This window comes from Oryzias latipes, chromosome 17, assembly GCF_053564925.1.
Source record: "Oryzias latipes strain Hd-rR chromosome 17, Olatipes_Hd-rR_3.1".
Classification (NCBI taxonomy): Eukaryota; Metazoa; Chordata; class Actinopteri; order Beloniformes; family Adrianichthyidae; genus Oryzias; species Oryzias latipes.
The window spans coordinates 29,444,810-29,468,824 of NC_136253.1; the positions used below are offsets into that span (position 1 = coordinate 29,444,810).

Below are 24,015 nucleotides of genomic sequence, written 5' to 3' on the forward strand. Positions count from 1 at the left end.
TCATCTTTAAAATTAAATAATCACTGCCGTTTTGAACAAAAACAATGGTACTGTATAATTGATTTGATTTGATTTATTGATTTATTTCAAGCATCGTAGTCAAAGCAATAAACAATTTACACATATTTATCAAACTCATTACAGAAATTATGAAATGCATAGATTAAAAAGACAGAAAATAAAACAGAACAAAAACGTCACTTAAATCAACTTTGCTTAATTAAATATAGAGATAATTAATTAAAGTATAAGTAGAGTTTGATTTATTGCTTGAAAAGGAGTGGGAAGAAGCAAGCTTATATAATCCCACCCCTACTGAGTTCATTCATTAATCAAACTACTCAAAAAGAACAATAACATATTTTTACCACAAAACTCTCAACATTTGAACATATGCATTTTTAAAACCTATAAATTTATTTAGGGAATGTGTCTCGCAAATTTTAATTGAAAGCAGCACTGTATGAAATAGTCTGCCATTATTACAACAGCCGCTGTGCCCTCATGAAACAGAATATCCTGATTTTAAAGTGATGTCAAAATGTTTAAATTGCACATGTATTTTGATAACTTGTAAAAAGAGAAATGTTCTTTGCTTGACATCAGGCACAAACATTTATAGGAAAACCGCACTTTTATTAACTACAACAATAAAGAATTAACCACTTTAGTAAGAAAAGTCAAATTAAGGATGTATTTGGATTCATGTAAAATTTCCTCATTTGATCATACTTTTGTTTTCATTTTGAATTAATATAAAATGTGTTAATCCTAAATTTACTTTTTTTGGTAAATTTGTTTGAAGTTGAATATTTTGTGTTTTCTGTTGTCATTTTGTGATAGTTTTGCACCCAGTTTATGTTTTTAGATATGTATTTAATTTTTAAATATAGGGAGAGTAGAAAATATATTTATAAAGTAAAACTACTATTCTGTTACATTTTAGAGAGCATGTCCAAAATCTGTTGTGTCGGAGAAATACTGCAGTACTCTTGTCTTATCAGATCTGCAACTTGGTTTTAAAAACCCCGTATATTTAATTTAATATTTTCATTTACATTTTATTTCATTCATGCCAGCCATATTTATTATTTAAATGTAAGACAAAAAAAAGGTTCTTGTTTTTAAATAAATTGCTGTGAAAGACAAGTTTTGTTAGAAAAGATGAGTGTCACAACATGACATGCACAAAAAGCTGAAGGGCCTTAATAAATAAATAAATAAACAAACAAACAAATTAATAAATAAATAAAAACAAGAAGAAAGACTAAACAAATCTTTTTGGTGGGGAAAAAGTGGACACACTTTTGTTCAGGTTTTGGTTGAACATTAATAAAGATGTAAGCAAAATGTTTAAATGTGAGAAAGAAATCAAAAAGTTTTAAAAGCCAGTTTTAAAAGCCAAGTTTTATAGCAAAAACTGCTGTTGTGGTAAAAAAATGAAAAAGAAAAAAAATTATATATATATAATTTTTTTTAACTCAAATGTATTTGGAATTCAATAAGACATGAATAAGGAGAAAATAAAAGGGAAGACGTTTCAAACGGTTGAAACTCCTGTATCACATGACCAAGGACGCAGCATCAAGTTATAATTTCCCGGAAGTTAGCCCATGCGACTTGGAGGCGCACCGGCTCCACACACGGCAGAAATATCGTAGTATGGCCTCCTTCTGAGTGTCATCACACGGTTTCTGTGTACACACCTTACCGGCAATCCGACACCATCGAAGCCTTGATCATGGACCTGTGGTCCAGAGGCACATTTTGGGGCCATCGGAGTTGTCAATAGTACTCCCACGGTACTGTATTGATAGATTTTGAGCACTGTCACTTTTGGAAATCCTGGGATTTAAAACGGAGTGACAACCGTGCCGCTCACCCCATCTGCCGGTTAGCTTGCTAAGCCAATAGCAAAGAAGGGCAACTTCTCGTTTGGAGTAAAGGACAAGAAAACGGAAAACCTTCTACCACCAAGTGAAGACTAACCAGAGGTTGATACCCTGACTTCCTACTTTCTGAAACTGTCACTGTTTGTACCTGGTAAGGATTTGAACAAATTCGTCGTGGTTCTGACTGTTAGCTTCAAGTACAACCAAGCTCAGCTCTATCACCCCCCCTCAAAGGCATGCAGGATGAACAGGCCCTGTCGGCTGTCAGCCTTTCACGGAGATCGCAAGCAAACCAATCGAAAATTGCATTTCTAATTGAGTAAAACTGTTTTTATTTAAGATTTTGGCGTTATATCGTCGGTTTTTGCGACGTTGCTGTTTCTTTCTCGCGTAGATAGCTTGACAGGTCGTGGCAACCAGGGGCCGTTATCTCCTAGATAAGGCTAGCTAGCTTAAAAACGCCCAGGTTTAGGGGCTTAAAAAGCTATTTTACTTTTGTTGTTGCTGCTGCTAGGACAGTATCGTTTTTTTTAATGGTCAAATGTTAATATCTTACTCTTGTCTTTTTTTAAACATGAACGAGGTAACGATGGAGGATTGGCTGCTGATTTTTAAAGTTAACCGTTGAACTCAAAAGGCCTGCGATTAACACGGGGTACAGGACAGGGCTAATGCAGCTAGCCACCGCTCTCCAACAATAGCTTTCTGGTAATCGGGGTCGAGTGTGGCACTATTTATCTGATTATTGAATTGAGTCTTGTTAGCGTTCTAGTTTTTTTTCCGACTAACATATTTTATTATTAGAATACTAAAGTAGGAGGGTGGAAAAAATGTCAGTGTAGTACTGTAGTAGGACACGTAACGTTTGCCGGCTGTCGGCTAACCACCATGTAACCCAATTCGGCCTAGATTGCTGCCGCACTTAATAGGCCGGCGAATACATTTCATCCTACATACTTATAAGACGTGATAATCTTTTCGTTGAGGAACTGTCATCTTTAATCACGATTCACAAGCCTCTTATCCGTCACCACCGGGGGAACCATATGGTAGCATTGTTCGGTAAAGCCTTCGAAGCATGGTCGCTAGCTAGCAGCTAACGAGAGTTCGTGTGTCAGCAGGTGGATGTTCTGTGACACGTCTACTAGCTGTATTCACGACTTTTGATTTTTTTTTCGTCTGTTCAATGTTATCTTTACTGTAAAATCAATCAGATACTGTTAATCGACACTAACTTGGTTTCGAAATAGTTTGCCCACTAGAGTAAACCTATAGAAGCGATTGTTAACACAGAAAATGAACTTTGACCCCCCCCCCTTTCCTTAACTTTAAAAATTTAAATTGGGCAAATAATTCCCATCTGATGGTAGATGTCCAAAGGTTGAGGACTATCTTGTTCTGTGGGGCCTAGCTGTATTCACCTCCTGTTTCAAGTCATTCTTGGGTTTTCTCTGTGCCCTTTAGTAGGTCAATGTTTTTGCCTCAATTATGGATATGACTTAAGTTTAATGAGTAGAGAAAGGAATCTTAAATGAATAGTTGCAGTTTTTAATCGAAAGATCTTATGCATTGTTTAAGCAAGTGGTTCAGATTGAAAAATGACTTTTCTGGAGGTGGTGTTACTGTTATCATTAGGCAAAACCACAGGCCACACCCATTTTATTTGTTCCATGTTGCCACACATGCAGAAATGGGCCAGTATGTGCAGATCTAAATGTCCTGCTATCCTAATTTGTATTTGTAATTCAAAGTAAATTATTTGCAGCTTCACCTAAAATGCAGTTTTTCCCCCTTCTCTCTTAAAGAAGGCTGGCAACACACCGCCACCCTAATGCAGACCCATAAAAGAACGTGAAATGAACAAGCCACCGCAGCCTTTAACGGGACCTACTGCTGTCCCAAATCCGTCCCCATCCCCTGGATTGACACAGGTGAGATCCACTTAACATACATTTTTTTTAAGTAGGTTGGAGTTTATTAACAAACGTTTTCTGTTGTCTCCTTACAAGGCCGCTTACGGCCCAGGACAGCCCCCTTCTCTTGTCTTTGCCCCCCAGCAACCCCCACAAATGACTTCTGCTCAACAGCCAAGACAGGTAATGAGTATAACTATTTAAATCTTATATTAAATGGTTTTGTCGTCATCTAATCCGCACTGATGGAGGTAGTTTATAAATGTGCTACATATTTAAGAATGGTCTTTTCCTGTGCTTTAAATGTAAACATGTTTCTTCTGCTTTATTGCTTTGGCTTAATGCATGCGCCTTGTCGCTTTGCTTTATTCTTCAATGTTGGTCTTGATTTATCCTCTCTGTCCTTTTTGCCGTTCTCCCAGTTTGCCACAGGGCCCCGTACTTTACACCAACAGGTACTAACTTCCCTTCAGTATTCCTTACATCCTCTCTGTGTTCTTAGGTTTGTGCACATTTTCGCAGCTGAAAATCGAAGAATAGCTGCTTTAGAGGTTTACATGCAGTTTTAAAAAAAAATGGGATTTGGCCAGGATTTCTAACTTTTACAACCATTGAAGTAAAATGTATTAAAAGCAGAACATATTTTCTATTTATTCTAATTATGCATCTATCTATATCCATATATGCTGTAAACTTCTGTTTTTGTTTTTTGCAAAAAAATAAGTTGAATATTTTAGACATCTCAAAAGTAATTAAAGTAGCTATATATTTTGATTTTCTTTAGTCTTCCCATTTTTATTTTTACTGGTTATTTATGTAGAGTTGAATTTTTTATAATGGTGGCACATAAATTTGAGTTTTTTGTTAGATAACTGTCACAGGAAGCAGGATATGCCTGATTCCAACTTCTGCAAATGGAAAGGGCACTGCCATGTCATTCATTTCTACAGCTTTTTTTTTTTCCTTTTTCACCATGTTCCTGTTCTTTGCACACACAAAATAAAGTTTTTCTTTTCAATTTCATTCTTAGACACATTTTTTAAGAATCATTATTTCAAAGGTTCTGTAGTGTAGTTCCTAATGTTGTTTACAACTGGTTGTGTGTTTTGTGCATCATGGTAGTTGATAAAGTACAAGACTGTGTTTTAAATTTTAACATATTGTGTACTTTTACACTTTTTTCCCCCTGATAGATCCAAATTTTCTTCAATTGAGGACCAGACCCCCCCCCCCCCCCATTTTTCTTCTTCAACCATTTTGCAGTGAAATAGTTTGACCAACAGTAATCGATTGCTGATAGTAGTTAAACAAAAGTGACAATACGATCTTGTCTTAGAAAGACCTGTACATAGTTGGCCCTTTATGGGAGTTCGAGATCACGTTTTCTGACCACAAAATATGCTGCTGGCTCTTTTCTCTCTTGTAATCTGGGCCTTCCTCATTGTCTTCGTTTTCACCTTAATCTCATACCTCTCTTGCTCTCTGCTCATGTGTTGTGCGGCTGAAGGGTGGATACAGAGCGCTGCAGGTAACAGCTTTCTCTCTAAACGCTAAACGCCTTCACGTCACTTTTGGTTACAAAAATGGATTTTAGTGTGTGAACAGCTTCAGGATGAGGCTAGATTAGTATCTAAATGGAAAGTCACACGTTCAAAAGTCAAAATATTTCCAATGTGAGTCAGGATGATTTAAGCTGACACAGCACAGAGCAGTAACGCTGTCTCTTCTTCATGAATCATTTTTTACTTCAATTTTTTGTTCTTGTTTCCAGACTTACTATCAGAACAGACCCGCAATGGCCGCCAGTGCTCCACGGGTGCAGTCGAGTAGTGGCCCTCGGCCCGCCGGGCCTCTGCCTGTCTACCCCGCCAGCTCCCAGATGATGATGATCCCTCAGCAGCAGATTTCTTTCGGAGGCTCTCAAAGCTACTTTATTCCCCCTGGACAGGTTCGCCCATTTAAACCATTTGGCTCTAGTAAATATTGTCGCTCAGCTCCACATAACATGGAGTTGATGCTTTATCATGTTACAGTAAGCTAAATAAAGCATTCAGTAAATAGATGTCATTGGTTTAAGGGAGACGGAGGTTTGAAACTTTCACATTAGTTTCTCTAAAGTATGTATGTTGGGGAGTAGGGCTGGACGATTTGAGGAAAACTCGCAATATGAGATATTGGTGATTAATATTGCGATAAAGATATAATTTGCGATATATAAACAAAGAGCAAAACAACCAAAAACCTTATTCCCATTTCATTGCAACAGTTCAAAGATTATGCTCCAAATGACCCTCGTCGACATAGGAGGCAAACAGCTAACATCATAGGGCTCCATCTGATTGGTTAACAACGTGAAAGGGTCCATCCGATTGCTTCAAGTTGCCATAAGATTGTTTTACCACATTTAGGTTAACCATTTATTGCAATTTTCGTTGTCTTTTGCGATATGCATATTGCACAGCTTGATATTGCGATAATGAAACATTTGCGGTATATTGTGCGGGCCTATTGGGGAGGTTTGTTCTTTTTTGTTTTGTCTTTTTATTGTTTATAACTTGTTTTTTTGTTTTCTTTTGGTGAAGTACCGGGCCCCATACATGACACCTACCCAGCAGTATCCTGTGACCAGTAACACAGGCTATTACCCTGGAACAAGTCCTGCAGAATATCCCGGTTTCGGTAAGTTTTTCTTTTTTTTGTAATGTTTTATAAACTAAAAATGAATATCAACCAAGCACAACAATGAACTGGATTCTCATCAGTAAAATGGCATAACTCACTAAACATCAAATTCCACCCCAAAAAATCATTAATTTGTATTTTCTAAGTTCAAGCTATGGTAAAATCATAAATTGTGAGTATTGCCTCTAGATTTTATCCGTTTTGCTTGGTTGCTTGTTGGGCTTAAATGTTTTTCTGAGTCTAAACTCTTCCATGTGTATTAACTGCTAGATGCTTGTAGTCTGGCTTGCTTGGCCTGTCGTCTATCTATCTGCAGTTTCACCTGACGCTGGCTTGCAGGTTCCATGAAATGGCTTTTAAACCTTTCTTAGGTGACCAAAGGTCATACGATAGTGGCGCGTGATCAAGTATGATTGACACCTTGGTGTAAATACCAATAATATATGAGGCGGGAACTTTCAATGCTAAAAGAATTTCAAACGCACCATCCAGAACCCCCACTTTTGACCGCTTTTTTAGGTTTCCAGAGGAAAAGTAACAACCCTGAGCGTTTCTGATTGAGTTGCCCGCAAACAAAAAGTATTTTCTGTCAACATCATCTTAAGTTAAATATTTCAAAACTATTTGTATCAAGTTTTCCCTGCAGGACCGTGTGCTGCTACTTGTAAACACAGTAATCCACGTTGTTGAGTAACGGCTGCTGCAGTCGACCGGGAAGATGTAAACCAGGAGGGATGATGATCTGGAATGAATAACAAGAGAGAGGAGGTCTGATAGTCGGCACAAGTGTGAGGTTATAGCTCAACGAGGCCATTAGTCAAACCCCCATCCTATACATGTTATTTATGCAAAGAAAAAAACAGATGCGTTTTTGTGTCCAGCTCAGCTGTTGAAGGTTTAGTCTTTTTATAACCAAGTGTGGAATCATTCAAAACTGTTAAACAAATCAAATTAATAGGTTTTGAGCCTTTCATATCTCTCTATATCTTACTTTCATTGCCTTGCAAACTGGTATTGTCCATGAACAGAAATGGGTAATGTAACTCAAACAGCCTTTATGATTTATTGGCTGTGCGAGCTGCGTTCCATCTGAAAAGGTAGCAAAAACCCAGTCAGCAGAATCTTCCTTCAAAGGATTTCTGTCGTGCTTTTACTTGTTTCAGCAGATCTACGCAGGAACACAAAATATTAAAGAAAATTTGATCAAATCAAACATGTCCTTTTTATATTACATTTTAGGCCAACACGTGTATTTAAAACAAACATTTAAAATAAAGCACACTTTGAAATGATTCACTTCGTTACATAAGTAACAAACTAAAAAAACATTTACCGTAATTTCCGGACTACAAGCCGCTACTTTTATCTTGCGCTTACAGCCTTGCGGCTTATTCAGTGACGCGGCTAATTTATGGATTTAATTGGCGGCCACCATGTACGTACTTTCGAACTCAGTGAATAGTTTGAATTCTCTATCTAACACCAAGCACGAGGCATTTTTATTCAACACACCTCTTAGCAGCCAAACAGCATGGAGTTGACTTCAGGTCTTAGACACTTCAGTCATGGTTCAACAAAACGAAACACGCATGCCCGGCCGCATCCCAGAATCCTTTGGGGCCATTAGACCCAACGTGCACGTGATCGCCGCTACATTATGATGAAGCTTTCAAGTTAAAAGCAATCGTTAAAAGCAGCGTAAAAAAGTCCACCTTCACCAACGGGTTTGGAAAAGCCGGTTTGCTGCGTGACGGAGAGAACAGCGCATGGAGTGAATTTACACTCCATTTACGGTTTCTAAGGAAACCGTAAAAGCGGAATTTTGCTTTGAAAAACTCACAGCCTCCGTGTGAGCTGGAGACATCTTCTCCTGCCGATTGAGCTGCGGGGCCGATGGCAGTATGATGGCTCCCACACGTAACAACGCATCCGCCCCTCATACACAAAACGTACAGTATTAAGTCCGATTGCTTTGCACAGAAACGATTTGCTCCATCCACCGGCGCAACGGGGACGAAGTGCTCCTCCTTGAAGCTGCCCTGGCAAGAGGTGTCGGAGTAGATAGGAAGGGGAGACAAGGAGCGCGCGGGGCGGGAGCGGAGCGCAGAGGCGTCCGCGGAGTGCAGAGGCTTCTGAATTCTGACGCACGCGCCGCACTGAGGCGCGCGTATCACGCTGAGGCGCGCGCTTTTCAGTCGCCGCTGCTTTATTTTACCGTTGTGTTTTCTAACCAGTCCTGTTACTCCCATAACGCTGCTGCGACACAAGCGGAAGGAGAGCTTTTCCCGTTCACCCCTCCATGCACTGCTGCTACTTGCTAATTCTTAAACACGTACAACAGAATGGCGAGCCGGGCGTTGGCCCCGCCTTTAGCCCCTAAGACTCATGGGAAATGTGGAATCGCGGATGTAAATTTCCTCATTATAACTGAGGGATGTAATGTTGATTATATGGTTACTGTTTGTAATTTTATGTTAGATACCTAGATTGTCAATAAGTAAAAAAAAAATGAAATAAAAACACCATAACTGAGGGACTTGTGAACAGAATATAGGTCCATGCTGTTTGACAGATGTCTATACTATCAAATACGTGACCCAGAGTCAAAACTGTCACCACCCACAATGTGCTAATAAATTGCACTCACTCTGGGATGCTGGCCGTGATCTGTCTGGATGACAATATCGGCTAACACATGCGCGGCTTGTACTCTGACGCGGCTTGTGTATGTATAAAAGCAGTTACACACGTGAATATGGGTGGGTGCGGCTTGTAATCGGGTGCGCTTTGTAGTCCGGAATTTACGGTAAATGGCCTGTAATTTGATCATACAACAGCCCCGTCGTGTGTCTAAGTCTTTTAACTTGCCATGGAAGTCTTGCCTTTGTTAAAGCTAGTCTTTATTTTGTAGGGTTCTATTTTAGATTCTATTACAGAGTAGAAATTAGGGTTGCACGATTTGTGGAAAACTTGCGATATTAGCGATCAACATTGCGCTGATGTTGTCTAACGAAACATGAACAAATGGCAAAACAACAAATAACATTGTTTCCATTTCACTGCAGCAGTTTTCTTTTAAATAAGTCAACATAACTTCAGTTATACTCCAAAGGAACCCACGTCTACATAGGAGCTGGACATCCAACATGAAAAGGCTCCAATTGGTTGATCAAGGGATCCATCGATTGGTCAAATGCATAAATGGATTTAAATACTTTAAGCTGCCATGAGATTTTTTACAATGTGCGTAAACATTTAAGGTAATCACTTGCAGTTTCATTACACTGTCTTTTGCGATAAGTGCATCAAATAGACTAATATCGCGATGACAATAAATTTGTGAGTCAGGAATACAGTGAAGAGATGGAGGAGCGTAGATCAAAACAGCTTTAACCCGGTAGACCTCATAGAATGATGTCAAGCCTGTATAATTAGGACGGTATGAGGGATTTATTGATTTGTCAATGGGGTAATTGGGATTAAGGATATCAGATGTAAATGATACGAATAGAAAGGAAACTCTGTCGAACAGGAACTATTGAAGCGCTTTTGACCCGTCAATGCAATAAAAAAATCACACAAATTTATCAAACTCATTACAGAGATGATGAAATGCATGGATAAGAAAACAAAAACAAAGATACGCTTAAGTCACATTAACTCAAGTCAAGTAGAGCTTGATTTATTGCTTTAAAAGAAGTGGGAGGAAAGGAGCTTTGCCAAAAATGTAAAAGTATTTGATTGGGAATGAGTTCAGGGTCAACCCAGCCAAATTTTCTGTTTGGTGCCGCTGCCCCCCCCAAAAAAAGGTTTCCCTTAAAGAGCCACCCACACTTGAGCTTTTTTAACATGTTCTTGTAGCATTTCTGGGATTATGGACGATGGATATATGGAAAATTAAGCTTAATTTCATTTCTGGATATTTCTTTATTTAAATTGTTGGGAATCAGGAGCAGAATGAAAAAATGCTGTTGGAAAAAGCTTTTAGCAGTGACATAGATGTTAGTATCGGCGGGCCGCACGCTCCCTGTTCCGCTCCATTCTGATGCGTCCACTTGTAAAAGACTAGATCCATGTACGTCTCAGTTTTCATCGTCCAAACTGGCATTTGGCTCAAAACTGTATGGCTGGATAGCTCCGAAATTGCTCGTCATTTTTATTACACCGGTAATGTTAGGTTGGGGGTGTAACCTAGCGAGAGAGCGTGATGATTAGATGATGGGATGTAGGGGCAGGGTTACTCTGCACCAACGGTCCTGCCCACAACTCGGAGGAGAATTTCTAATGCTGCTCTGCAGAAACTTGGTCTTAGAAAACGACATATTAATATAATTATAAGTAATATAATTATTACAAATCTGTAGCAGTAATCAGTAAGCCCCTGTGCATTTCATGGGACCTTCTTAACACCCTGCTTCCTGTGGATCCTTTCATTAACTCATTCTGCATCTGTCTCTTCCTGCCCTCTTTCCTTATTTCCTCCCTGTCCCGTCCCTCACTGTCCTCCTCTTCCTTGCTGCGTTGGGTCAGAGCCCTCTCTTGCTGCGAGGGAGAGGCGGGGTGGTGGGGGTAGAGGGGGTGGGAGAGAGAACAATCGTCTCTCTCTTCACGGCGCTCCTCTTACCTCTCAGCGCTACCCCGGTGAGTAGTGCGTGCGTGTATGTGTGTGCTTCTGTGATGGTCAGCGAGCTTTCGTGGCGTGACTCGGTGGCGCTTCCCGTCTGTAATTATCTCCCATCTGCTGTCTTATTACGCCCAAGCAGCTTTACTTTTAGTTGTTCAAGTGTAAATGTCTCCTCTCAAATAAATGGAAGAAACTCTCCAGTTACAACATCCTGATTTTCAATGACGAAACCTGCTGTCATGTGATGGAATCACCTGAAAACATTTTTAAGCCAACTTTGAACACGTAATGGCCATCAAAGATCACTTCCCCACTCTAAATTAAACCTGCAGTCATGTGATGTGCATTCACTTTAATGCTTGAAATATAAAAGAAAATTGCTGTAAATAAATGCATCAAACCCCAGCGCTATCTTTAGAGCGCTGTTTTTACAGCACAGTTGGCCAGCAGCTCTGTTTGTAATAATAGCTGTGGAGCCCAAACTGGTGTGAAAATCAGGCCAAATGTTACCAGGCGATGTGTAAACAGAAGTTTATGCATCTAAATCTTCTATTTCTGATTTTTTTTTTGTAACTTCTGGATTTTAAAAATGTTTAATATCTTTAGCACCAACAGTTTTACTTAACCAGTGTCTGAAAAGTTTAAAATGATATGCGGAAACACACATAGAAACTAAACATAAACAAGACTTTTCACTGCTTTAAATTAACAACATATCGTAGAATCATGTCCCTCGGTCATGGTGATTTTCATCTTTTTTTTTATTTTTTATCATTTTTTTTTCTTTATCAGCAGCATATTATCCAGCTCAGCCACAATATCCTCAATCGGTCCAGACCACACCGGGCATGATCGGGCCAACTCAGCAACAGCAACAGGCTCCGCCCTCTCAGCAACCGCAGGCACCTCCCCAAGGCCCGCCGAAGAGGGAACGGAAACCGGTACGGTACCCTGACCAGTTATGTCTAATGTAACCTCTCCACCTCATTCCCCCCAATTTTTATGGAGGAAAATGTCCACATTTAGACTCCATTAACTCTGAATCTCTTCAAAGGGATGCTATCTCAGCGTTAGTTTCTATTATTTTAATACTTTTCTTTCTACTGATATGGTTTTAATTGAGAAATGTGTTGCATCGCTGACAGATAAGAATACGGGACCCAAATCAGGGTGGCCGTGATATCACAGAGGAGATCATGCAAGGTGGAAGGTCTACCACCACCCCAACCCCCCCACAGGTAAGACATGAAGAAAAGTCTGTGTTGTCTTCATAAATCTAAAAAAAAAATGAATAATTGCTATGAGCTGTCCAAATTGTCATGTTTTAACACTGTAGAAAGGTCAGCCCTTTTTAAGAAATGTTTGTGATATGAAATATAGTCTCAGTGCAAGAAAATGTAACCTGACAAAAAGGAAGAATTTCTTCTGTTTTTTTTTTTTTTACTTTTTCTCTTCAGTTTGGTGTCTGCACTTAAAACAAACAATCCCAGAATTTGGTTCACCTTCCATTGATGACTGGAATAAAAGATGATTTACTTTTTAGTTCTATTCCATTTTTACCAAAAAGGACTTTTTGTACCATGTTAAATGAAATTCTTTACTTATCAGTGTAATAATTTATGAATAATTATACTCAGATTGAGACGAAAGTATTCTGATTTATCAATTTTAACATTTGTCTCTCATAAAGCCTTGATACTTTTAAAGCCCCACGATCTATTTGAACCCACAAGAACCCATGGTGACATCAGTGGAGCAGAAAAATGACAGAAATGAATTCTGTGGTCCACTTGGGTTGTGGCAAAATACACATGATTTTATTTTTAAGAAAAAATGGCTCTGGGTTCTTATTGGTTAAGATCGTTTAAAGTGGTCTTTTAATTGTGATTATGCTGTTTTTAGCTGAAATTTAAAAAATCGGTGTAGTTTATTAGAAATTCACCTCTTGGTTGTGGGCAGAGCCGCTGGTGCTGAGCAACCCCGCCCCCCCTTTCCCTCCCTGTTGCTGAGCTCAGAACGGGAACCATATTTTCTACATCACAAATATGTTCCATTTCAAATGATATTTTTTTTGTCTGCTCTTGATTCACAACGATGTAAATGAACAAATATTCAGAAAAGCAATTTTAATATCAATTTTTATTTGAACATGTGCCATCATGTGAAAAATGCCTCAAGAACATGTGGGGTGGGTCGGAGTTTGACCTTCTTAAGGCAACAATCTTTGAGTAAAAATCCTGACTGGTATCTCTAATTGAATTGTAACTATTATGTCACACATTGTGCTGACGGTATTATAGCACCTTTTTTGTAATAACTGCCACCTCTCTTTCCTTGTAGGCCTCTGCACCAGATACAAATCCAGTTCAGACCAACGGTGAAGTTCTGCCGCCTGTTAGTGCAGACCCAATAAAAGGTGTTTATCGTCTCTTAAATGACAATTTTACTTTTCCCTTTTTATTAATTTGCTTCATGTTTGTGCTGTTTAGAAGAAAGCATGTCTCTCCCAGCAAGTGCTGCAGTCCCTTCACCTTCAGCCACAGAAGCCATAGAAGAGGTTGTACAGGAGGTGGACAGGAAGACCCCTCAACATACTGACATAACTGCACAGCCTGTCGCTGCTCCTGCTACCGAGGAGCCGTCCACGCTCCAAGACTTCCAGCAAGCTGCGCCTTCCCTTGCTCCAGAAGCTACCGCTATGGCTGATGTCCCCGAGGCAGTAGAAGAAGGGAGCGACAAACCTAGCGACACGGTCGATTCCCCAGTCGTGCCGCCGCCGCCGCAGCAGCAGCAGCCATCAGCAGGACAAGAAATTCCTGTGGAAGCTGAAGAGCCACGAGCTGCTTCACCTGAGAAGAAACCAGAAAATGAAGAAGAGAAAGAAAACGTTAAGAAATCAGAAAAAGACGAGCAAGTGAGTAGCACTAAGGCGGCGGCTGCAGTTGAGGTTCCAGTTCCTCCTGGTAACGTGGCTGAAGAGGAAATGGAAGCGAAGTCAGTTGCTGAAGTCTCCGAGCCTCCTCCCCCCTCTGAACCAGAGCCCGCTGCTCCACCTCCTGAGGACGTTGTTCTGCACTCTCCGGCGGATCAAGAACCCACACAGGTGGAAGCAGAAGCAGCTCCTCTCTCTAATGGCCTTCCTCAGGAGACTGAAGAACTGTTTGAGAAAACTCCAGTTTCAGACACTACATCCCCAGACGAGTCCAACACTTCTCCAACTCAGGAATCAACACCTGCGGTGAAATCCGCCGCACCAGCCCAGGTGGAGGAGGACAATAAAGAAGAGCAAAAGAAGAAAGTGGACGACACTCCTGCCTCGGTCAGCTGCCCAGAGGAATCTACTATGCAAAGTATGGAAATGTTTTTTATTTACCATCTTCCTACTGTTTAAGGTTGAAATCCAAACCGGTTTTTATTTCCTTAAAGCTGCTACATCTGTGCCAAAGAAGAAGAAAAACATGAAAGAGCTCAATAAGAAGGAGGCCATTGGGGACCTCTTGGATGCCTTTACCGAGGTATGCTTCATTTCAGGTGCAGTCAGACGCTGTTTTTTCTCTAGAGAATCGGGAGCACTGTTATCGCCTTATCCTTTGTCACTTGAAACCTTTTTAACATCATCTCTCTTTCAGGAGCAGCGTGCCAAGCCTGTTCCTGAACCTTCACACACTCAGGCCAACCCTCCAGCTCCAGCTGAACCTCCCGCAGAAGCAGTAGATGAGACATGGGAGGAGAAGGAGGACAAGCAAAATGCAGATCCAGAAAAAGAAAAATCCCAGTCAGAGCCAAGTGACCAGAAGTACCAGTACAAAGAAGGTGGGTAGATGTTCTCCAGTCTTTTCCATCTGCTCGTAGAGGTCTCCTGTTGTAACATTAAAAAAAACACATTTCTCAGTAAGAAAACCAAAGTGGAAAATGACACATAATTCTTTAAAATAAAAACGAAGAGTTTTTGTGACGTAGTTTTGTATTTACGACCAACGCTTTCATCCATATAGATGTGGGCGACCAAACTTCTTTAAACTGAAGCTTTCCTGTTTTAAACAACTACAATGTTCCAACAGTGAACATGATAGAAATGAGTAAACCTTTTATTTCAAGCTGACAGACCTGACTGTTGTCTAGCTTATGTCTGTAGAAGTGACTTCAAAAGACAAATCGCTTCTAAAATCACTTTAGAAGTAGTTTTCCCAAAAATTACAAAGGAAAGTAAACGCAAGTGTTGGTATATTAGCATACTTTAAGTCAAAGATCCCCAATCCTACCGATCTGTGGGTCACTTAGGGGAAAAAAAGGATAGTGTAGCGTTGAAATTATGTCTGCTTTTGCTTATTTTCTGATTCTAAAGCAAACTATCGGATTCAGTCCACCACATCTATATGTTTATGGCTCACTCCTGATGCATGTCATTTGCCTCGGTCACGTGTCTGCTACTTTCTCAAAGACAGAATGAAGATTTGAAACAAAGTGGCTGACTTGTGGAAACTTGTAAAATTTAAGAATTTTCCTTACAGCAAAACTGAAGTAGGGAGGCATCTGTTACGAAACTTTAGCACAAAAAAATTCTGCCCTCTGTGTTAGAGAAATGCACAAGATTTATTCAAAAACAAATGAGTCATCTTTTTGCCCGAAAGATATGACCTTGAATTGACTTCCCAGTTTTAAATTGACCCTATGGAAAAGAAAATAACAATCTTCCGTTTGGTTGAATTTTTGCAAATCAGAAGTAAATTAAGTATTTAACCTTTAAGGACACATGCAAAATATCTACAGACAGTTTCAGTTTTTTAAAATGAAATTGCATGTAATAGCATTTTCATTTGAAATATAGATTTTTCGGAAAACCAAAGCTTAAATACATTAAACACTAACTTCGGTCCCATTTGGACCGCTTTGGGAAAATATTGTATGACGTTAAACCTGTCCGTGGCCTAAAAAAGGCTGCAGACTGCTGTTTTATACAACTATGAAGAAGACTTTCACTTTGAAATGTTTGAGAACTGAGCCTGAAGTTAAAGTATGTGTATCTTTTTGTTTTTATTTTTTTCTAACACTCGCATCTTTTTTATTCAGAAAATTGGAAGCCAATAGATCCGGAGGAGAAGAAGCGGTACGACAGGGAGTTTCTACTTCGCTTCCAGTTCAGCAACGCCAGTATGCACAAACCCGAGGGCCTGCCCGTCATCAGTGATGTCGTCCTGGACAAGGTAGGAAACGCTTGATTGGTCGAAAATTCCCTTAAAAATGCCATGGAAGTAACACTTTTTGCATAACTTTTAAAATTCTAATCAAGTTTGATTTTATAGCTCTCTTTATACAAGTTCTGAGACTTTTTGCTGCTTTAATTTTAGGTGAACAAAACTCCGCTACGACCTCCTGATCCATCTCGGCTAGCAAACGCTGGTCCGGATTTTACCCCCTCTTTTATGGGGAATCTGGGAAGCAGATCAATGGGAGGACCTCGAGGCCCGGTGAGTCAATTTGTTGCATTTTTTTTCAGAGGTTGTCGCTCTATTATAATCTTAAACTAATTAATTTACTTGGATAATAATTAGTTGATGAAGTGTATTATTCTTATTTTCTTGAATATTTTGGTCTAAAACAAGAACATGTCCTCCCTCGCCTTTTTAGCCTCCTGGGCCGCGTCGCTCCCAGCAAGGCCAGCGAAAAGAACCCAGGAAAATTATCAGCAGCCTCGGTGAGGACATCCAGCTCAACAAAGCCGAAAAAGCCTGGAAGCCATCCGTGAAGAAGCCGAATGCCCGTGCTGCCGAGGAGGTCGACGATGACGACCCAGAAAACGCCAAGACCCGGGAGCTGTTCAAGCGTCTGCGCAGCATCCTGAACAAGCTGACTCCGCAGAAGTTCCAGGAGCTGATGAAGCAGGTGTCGGAGCTGGCTATAGACACAGAAGAGAGGCTGAAGGGAGCCATCGACCTCATCTTCGAGAAGGCCATCTCAGAGCCCAACTTCTCTGTGGCCTACGCCAACATGTGCCGCTGCCTTATGGGGGTAAGACATGGAGCTGGGGTTTTCCGCTCTGATGATGACTCCTGTTTTGTGCCACGTGTCTGGGCCACTGAATGCTCATGATGGCAATGAGGATCTGAAGAAGCCTTAAACTATGTATTACTTTAAACAGTGCAAATGTTGCACAATTCAGAATTAATCATGAAATGCCCAATTTTCATGCTCGGCTTCCACAGTTGAAAGTTCCCACCCCAGACAAACCAGGAAATTTTGTGAACTTCCGAAAACTGCTGCTCAACCGCTGCCAGAAAGAATTTGAGAAGGACCAGGATGATGACGAAATCTTCGAGAGGAAGCAGAAAGAGTTGGATGCTTCCAAAGATGTACGAGACGGTCAACTGGTGCATTTATAGAGGTAAACGGGAGACGTTTCTGTTGTTCTCACCTGAACACCTTGCATCTCCGCTCAGGATGAGGAGCGAGAACGCCTGAGGGTGGAGCTGGAAGAATCCAAAGACAAAGCCCGAAGACGCTCACTGGGCAACATAAAGTTCATTGGAGAGCTTTTCAAGCTGAAGATGCTGACAGAAGCCATCATGCACGACTGTGTTGTGAAACTTCTTAAAAACCATGACGAAGAGTCTCTCGAGTGCCTCTGCAGACTACTGTCAACTATTGGCAAAGACCTGGACTTTGAGAAAGCCAAGGTGAGGATTTCTTTTACAAAACAATCAGAAAAAAAATCTGAACCTCAAGTCTTCTCCAGGTATGATGTTTGTTTTTCTGGGTCTGCACATGTAGTGATGAGGACTTGAGCAGATTGTTTTACGTGAGTGTTTTGGAATTTTAAGCCTGTTTTCTGTCTGTTCCAGCCTCGCATGGATCAGTACTTCACCCAGATGGACAAGATCATCAAAGAGAAAAAGACGTCTTCAAGAATTCGCTTCATGTTACAAGATGTTCTTGATCTCCGAAGGGTAGGAAACCGTACACCAACATTAGTTATGTAGCACACTTATATAGCACTGCACTACCTTCTTAGAAGGCCGAAAGCGCTTTACAACCTATTCACCCATGCACACACACACATTCCCAGCTCCGCTGCTGAACACTGGCACAAACTTAATAACAGCATGGAGCAATGTGGGGTTCAGTGTCTTGGCCAAGGACAAAAACCTACAGTCTTCCAATCAGAGGTCGACCGCTCTACCTCTGCACCATGGCCGCAGAGGGAACACTTTTTGTTCAAATGGTTGAACTTTTGCATTTCTGCTCCTCAGAATAACTGGGTGCCCCGCAGAGGAGACCTGGGCCCCAAAACGATCGACCAGATCCACAAAGAGGCAGAGATGGAGGAGCACAGGGAGCAGATCAAGGTCCAGCAGCAACTCATGTCAAGAAAGGAGCCCGGAGGCAGGATGGGGGGCAACATGGGGGGACGGGGCTCTCACTCATCAGGAGGTGGACGGGTTAGCCAGCCTCAGGATGAGGGCTGGAATACGGTCCCCATTTCAAAGAATCGACCCATTGACGCCACCCGCCTTAGCAAGATCACAAAGGCAAGAAAGAGACGCAGACATCTAGTTTTTTGTTAAACCAAATCTCATGTTTTGTCAGTATCTTTGATTCCGTTCCATTTAGTTTTAAGTGTCTGTGTTTTCTCCAGACTGGTACCATGGACCTTAACAATCAGCTGCTGGCTCCTGGAGGTAAAGGCATGTGGAGTAGCTGGGGAAAAGGCAGCAGTGGAGGGAGTGGAGCGAAACCAGCAAGTGGAGAACAAGGTAAAATATAAAAAGCAAATTTATATTTAAAAAAAAACAAAACTGAAGAGTTTTTGTTACTTTGTCTGAGTTTTAATGATTGTTTTTTTTCCCTCCCATTTCCAGACTCTGGTCGTCCGGCTACGAGCACTCTAAACCGCTTCTCCGCTCTGCAGCAGTCAGGTTCTCTAATGGCGTCAACAGAAACGGATCGAAGAGTTCCTCAAAGGTATGCAGACAGAGCATCTGTTGTTGAAATCTGTCGTTTTGTCTGTCGTGTTTTGGCTATATGCTCGGTGGGTTGTTTATTTTCCTATTATCCCTACTAAAGATTAAGTACAACAAATTATTTGATTAGAAATTAGATTTGTTTTAAAACAATAACTTATTTTCCCAATTCTTTCAGGTCGAGCTCAAGCCGCGAACGTGGCGGAGACAGAGACAGAAGTGAGCGCGACAGGGATCGCTTTGACAGGTTTGCTCGCAGCGAGGAACAGGGGGGAGACCAGTTCACCAAGAGGAGCTTCAGCAGAGAGTCGAAGGATCGCGGCAGCCGGGGCGGAGACAGCCGGGCTTCAAACGAACCAGTGCGCCGTGTCGCCAGCATGACTGACGATCGCGACCGGGGAAGCCGCGACAGAGGCAGCAGAGACCGCGGGAGTCGGGATAGAGGAAGCCGGGACAGGGGGAGTCGGGACCGGGGCCCAAGCAAAGACCTCCCAGGTATGAAACCTGACAGGAAAGCAAAGGTTTCAAAACACTTTTGCAGCTGTGAGATTTGAGTTTGAGGAGGGAAAAGAATAAGTAACCTTTTATTTTGATCTGGTTTCTCAGCAGTTAGACGTGAAAGCGCTCCCACTCCTCCTCCCTCTCTTCCTAAGCCTGCCTTGACCGAGGAGCAAGTGGAAAAGAAAGCAAATGCCATCATTGAAGAATACCTCCACATCAATGATGTGAAGGTACAGAAATGACACTCACTCTTGCTAAAGTACAACTTGAAATCCCCTTCAGTTGAGTTGACCAGCTTTCTGGATGTTTCCTCTCTGTGTGTCATTGTAGGAGGCGTTGCAGTGTGTTGCAGAGCTGAACAGTGCCTCACTACTCTATGTGTTTGTACGGAACTGTGTGGAGTCCACACTCGAACGCAGCACCATTGCTCGGGAGCACATGGGTCTGCTGCTGCACAATCTTGTAAAAGCAGGAACTTTGCCCACACAGCAATACTTCAAAGGGTGAGTTTAGCTCGTGGTTGGAACTTTTGTCTCTGAATCGTCAGATGTGGACGTTAAAACGATGCGGCGTGCTTTGTTCTGGACCTGTTGCAGGCTAGAAGAGATCCTGGAAGCAGCGGAGGACATGGCCATAGACATACCTCACATCTGGCTGTACCTGGCTGAACTGATCACCCCTATGCTCCACGAAGGAGGCATCCCCATGGGACAGCTGTTCAGGTGAGTGCTGGGACAGTCCAGGAGCTGAGCCGACAACTCCTGCTTAGATGCAAAATGTCTGGAGGGAGGAAGCCGGTTGACTGACTGATTTTACAGTTATGAATAATAAGAGAGTAAAACTCTTGGTGGCTCTTAATTTCTGTCATTTTACTTCAAATATTTGTTTTATTCACTTATAGGGTGAAAACTGACTATGGGTTAGGATTGAGATTAGGGATTTTGCTGATGTTTCTCAGATATTGATTCCTATGGATGACCCAAACATAAATCCTTGTTTTTGTTTTTCTAATTTCAAAGGCAATAAACGTAAAATTCCAAAATTCAGTTCCAAACTAAATTTAATCCCACTTGAAGATCAAGGTTCAGTAAAAAAACACAAAATTTAACAAATTACAGCAACACATAGGTTGTCAACTTCTTTATGCTGATTGTTCCAAAATACGTATCACACTGCATTATTTACTTATCTCAACTGAATTTAGAATCAACTTAAAAGCAAAAGTGAAACATTTTCCCAAGTTGGAAATAAAGGGGTTAAAGGCCTTTTTAGAATCAGGAATTCTGAAAGTGAAAATGAGACAGTTCTTCTAATCTGAGAGTCAGATGAATCTCAAATACCAGCATCACAAATGTGGGATTTTTTTATTGCAACCATGTAACTGTTAGGAACATTTTCCTTTACAAATGTCTTTCTCTTTTGAATAAGCAGCCTTCATGTGGGGCACTTGTGTTTTCAGGGAGATCTCAAAGCCTCTGGTGCCTCTGGGGAAGGCCGGCGTGCTGCTGGCACAGATCCTCCAGCTCCTCTGCAAAGGAATGGTACGTACAAGCAGACGTAGAGCGACGGCACGCCAAAGGCCTCATTTACATATGCATGCTTGTTTTGGAGTCTATAGAAATACTTGGAATGTCTGGTAAATTCTGACAGAAATGTGAAATATTTTAATATTTTTAATGGAGGAACAGGAGGATTTATAAGTAAACCTAAATGTTGCATTTACTTAAAACAAGCCACAGCTTTTCTAATAATAAATATCCATTGAGTTATTTTAGTTAAAAAATAACTTTTGGTAACAAACGTATACCTGACATGTTTTCTGTTAAATATTATTCTTAAACTTAACTTATAAACCTCTCCCCTTCATATTCTTGCTCTTATCTTGTGGAACATGCAGACTCCTCAGAAGGTCGGGGCTTTATGGAAAGAGGCTGGACTGAGCTGGAATGAAATCTTGCCCAAGGATGAAGATGTCAACACGTTTGTCACAGATCAGGTAGGCAGGATTTGTTCCGAAAACAGAACAGTTTGGCTGGTTCTGGGTTTGTTCAATTCAAACGGCTGCTGCTGCTGCTGAAAATAAAGCAGACAGCTGAGGGCCTTTCCTTTCCTTTCCTGTCAGTTTGACCTTTTATGTAAAACGCACCCACCAGTTTGTGCAATGAAGAAAATGTGAATTGGAATTTAAATGTCCTGTAAATGTTCTAATGGTCTGAAATCTACTTCAACACATTGTTGTTGTTTTTATTTTGTTTCTTTTAGAAAGTTGAATTCACTGTAGATGAAGAAATGAAGTCAAAGGACGTCGGGAGGAAAAATGTCCTCAGTGGAGAAGAGATCAGTAAACAGCTGGACAGACTCCTGCAAGACAAGGCCAACAACCAACGGATCCGGGACTGGATTGAGGTGTGGAGCTCTTTTCTTGTGTTCTGGGGGGGGGGGGTCATTTTTCTGCATGTGTGTAACCATGTTTTCTTCATTTTTCATCGTAATCACTTTATTTCACGTTCCTCACTCGATTGTTTTTTCCTTTCACAGGCTAATTTGGAGGATCAGCAGACGGTGAACAACCAGTTTATACGAAGGTTGATGACATCAGTGTGCCAGTCGGTCATCATATGTAAGTATGAGTGATGTAGTCTGTATGTGTCCTGTATTGCTCATCCATGTTCGTGTTTTTCTTACAGCAGCAACAACCTGAAAGTAACTGCAGACACTCAAATTTAGAATTGCAGATGAAACCGTTTATCCTGTTTATGGATTTTGTTTTTAGGCGATAATCCATACAAGGTGGATATGGAGCAGATCAAGAATAGAGCCCCTCTGCTGCAGAGATACCTGTGTGATGAGGAGAAGGAGCTGCAGGCCCTCTATGCCCTCCAGGCTCTCATGGTTCACATGGAGCAGCCTGCAAGTCGGTATCAAGCTCAGATTGTGCACAAATATTGTGTTTGTATTAAATGTTTGTGTGTTTATATTTTTCTATGGAAACCGGGGTGAAAACTGATCGTCTTTATTTGCATGTCGTCTCTGCAGACCTGCTGCTGATGTTCTTCAACACTCTGTACGATGAGGACGTGATTAAAGAGGAGGCCTTCTACAAATGGGAATCCAGCAAAGACTCTGCAGAGCAAACAGGCAAAGGCGTCGCCCTAAAATCCGTCACCACCTTCTTCACTTGGCTCCGCGAGGCCGAGGAAGAGTCTGACAAGGATTGAGGCAACAACAAAACAACACAACAACAAAAAAGCTGCCGCTTAACTTTATCAAGAATTGTGCTCTGTAGGCAGCTGTGGAGACTCAAAGACAATGTTGCCAGTGTGGCAGACTCAAATAAGTCCTCAATGAGGACACATCTTTTTTTCTCCCTCCTTTTTCTTTTCTGTGAGAGATGGACTCAGAAAATAATGTCTCTCCTCCCTTTCCTGTTGTCCTCAAATAAACTTGAAAACGCATTCAGCAGGACTGCTTTTTAATGAGGTGTGAGAAACCCCACATCACTACAAAACTCTGTCAAGTAGCACAAACCAAGTGGCTGCTTGAATCTCGACAGTTGCAACGCCCCAACATGTCATCCGACTTGCAGGAAGAAAACGAACAGGGAGTGTGACGCGGTGGCTTCCCTGACCCCTTGGTTTAACGCTGTGTGTGTTCAAGCACGGCTCTTGTGTCTGTCCTTTACTGGAGTGTGCAGCATGACTGAAGTGTGTTTCTATTCATGATCTAGTGGGACAAAATGTTGGTAGATAAAAATGTACATGAGCTAATCATAATTTGCCAGATGGAGTTTTTAAGAGAAAAGGTTGTCTATTTTCACCTTCTGTTTCCTATCTTGAGCCTAACAAAAGGACTAATGCTGACTTGGTCTACCTGGGTGTGGACTTGTGCTTCCTCTAAGCCATCCTCTCCCACACCCAGTAGAGAACCATATGGACTGACTCAGCTGTTCCAGAGGACTCTTATGACCCAATCAGTTAAAACTTGAAGTCGGTGGAGAAATTACCTTGATAAAATATATATATATATAAATAAATATATACAATGAAAGGAAAAAAACTAAAACAAAAAAAAAATAGGTGATCTGAAAGCCTTTTCTACTTTAAGTGGAAACTTATTTCAGGATTGTTCCATAAATATAATAGACTTTTTTTCAGTTTTATTTTTCAGAAACGATAATTTTCTGATATAATTGCAGTGTCTCATTTTCCAGGAGAAACATCAGTCGCCCGAATGCAGAGAAGAGTTTTTTGATAATCCATTGATTATTAGTTTTATTTGACTTTTTTTGTAAATATTTTTTTTCTTTTCTCTCTATTTAATAAATTCTTGCTTCTTTTGCATCTAAAACTGGAAAGATGAGATCATTGAACATTGAAAATAAAGGATGAATGAGTTGCTGAGCAGACGTTTCTTGATTGCCTCAGATGTTTTTTTTTTTATTTTGA

The 24,015-nt window shown here is 41.0% G+C and overlaps 1 protein-coding gene and 1 non-coding gene across 27 annotated transcripts; both read left to right on the plus strand.

Annotated features, from left to right (window-relative positions):
* Positions 1-1,504: 1,504 nt before the first annotated feature.
* On the plus strand, positions 1,505-23,970 carry eif4g1a (eukaryotic translation initiation factor 4 gamma, 1a). Of its 26 annotated transcripts, none has more exons than XM_078935166.1 (32): positions 1,582-2,043; positions 3,698-3,823; positions 3,902-3,988; positions 4,228-4,260; positions 5,313-5,333; positions 5,577-5,753; positions 6,388-6,484; positions 11,904-12,052; positions 12,257-12,349; positions 13,452-13,527; positions 13,601-14,461; positions 14,538-14,626; positions 14,741-14,924; positions 16,182-16,315; positions 16,460-16,579; positions 16,740-17,120; positions 17,315-17,461; positions 17,549-17,785; positions 17,951-18,055; positions 18,359-18,637; positions 18,745-18,862; positions 18,968-19,070; positions 19,248-19,564; positions 19,676-19,800; positions 19,901-20,073; positions 20,167-20,292; positions 21,030-21,111; positions 21,468-21,566; positions 21,833-21,976; positions 22,109-22,190; positions 22,344-22,484; positions 22,607-23,970. In XM_078935166.1, exons 2-32 carry the CDS (start codon positions 3,749-3,751, stop codon positions 22,786-22,788), a joined length of 5,037 nt encoding a protein of 1,678 aa, XP_078791292.1. In that variant the 5' UTR covers positions 1,582-2,043; positions 3,698-3,748; the 3' UTR covers positions 22,789-23,970. The 26 variants fall into 26 exon arrangements, with proteins under 26 accessions (XP_078791298.1, XP_020566749.2, XP_078791308.1 ...); XM_020711088.3 differs by having other exon boundaries at positions 19,679-19,800; XM_020711087.3 differs by having other exon boundaries at positions 11,907-12,052.
* On the plus strand, positions 17,147-17,222 carry LOC111949148 (small nucleolar RNA SNORD66). Its single transcript, XR_002875218.1, has one exon. It is a non-coding gene; the product is annotated as a small nucleolar RNA SNORD66 (small nucleolar RNA).
* Positions 23,971-24,015: the final 45 nt, after the last annotated feature.

Bases quoted from the DNA above. Each gene is read 5' to 3' on its own strand.
- eif4g1a (XM_078935166.1), top strand. From the start codon at position 3,749: ATGAACAAGCCACCGCAGCCTTTAACGGGACCTACTGCTGTCCCAAAT. The intron at 18,638-18,744 runs GCAAGAAAGAGA...TGTTTTCTCCAG, and splicing joins GCCTTAGCAAGATCACAAAG to ACTGGTACCATGGACCTTAA. The intron at 19,071-19,247 runs GTATGCAGACAG...CAATTCTTTCAG, and splicing joins GATCGAAGAGTTCCTCAAAG to GTCGAGCTCAAGCCGCGAAC.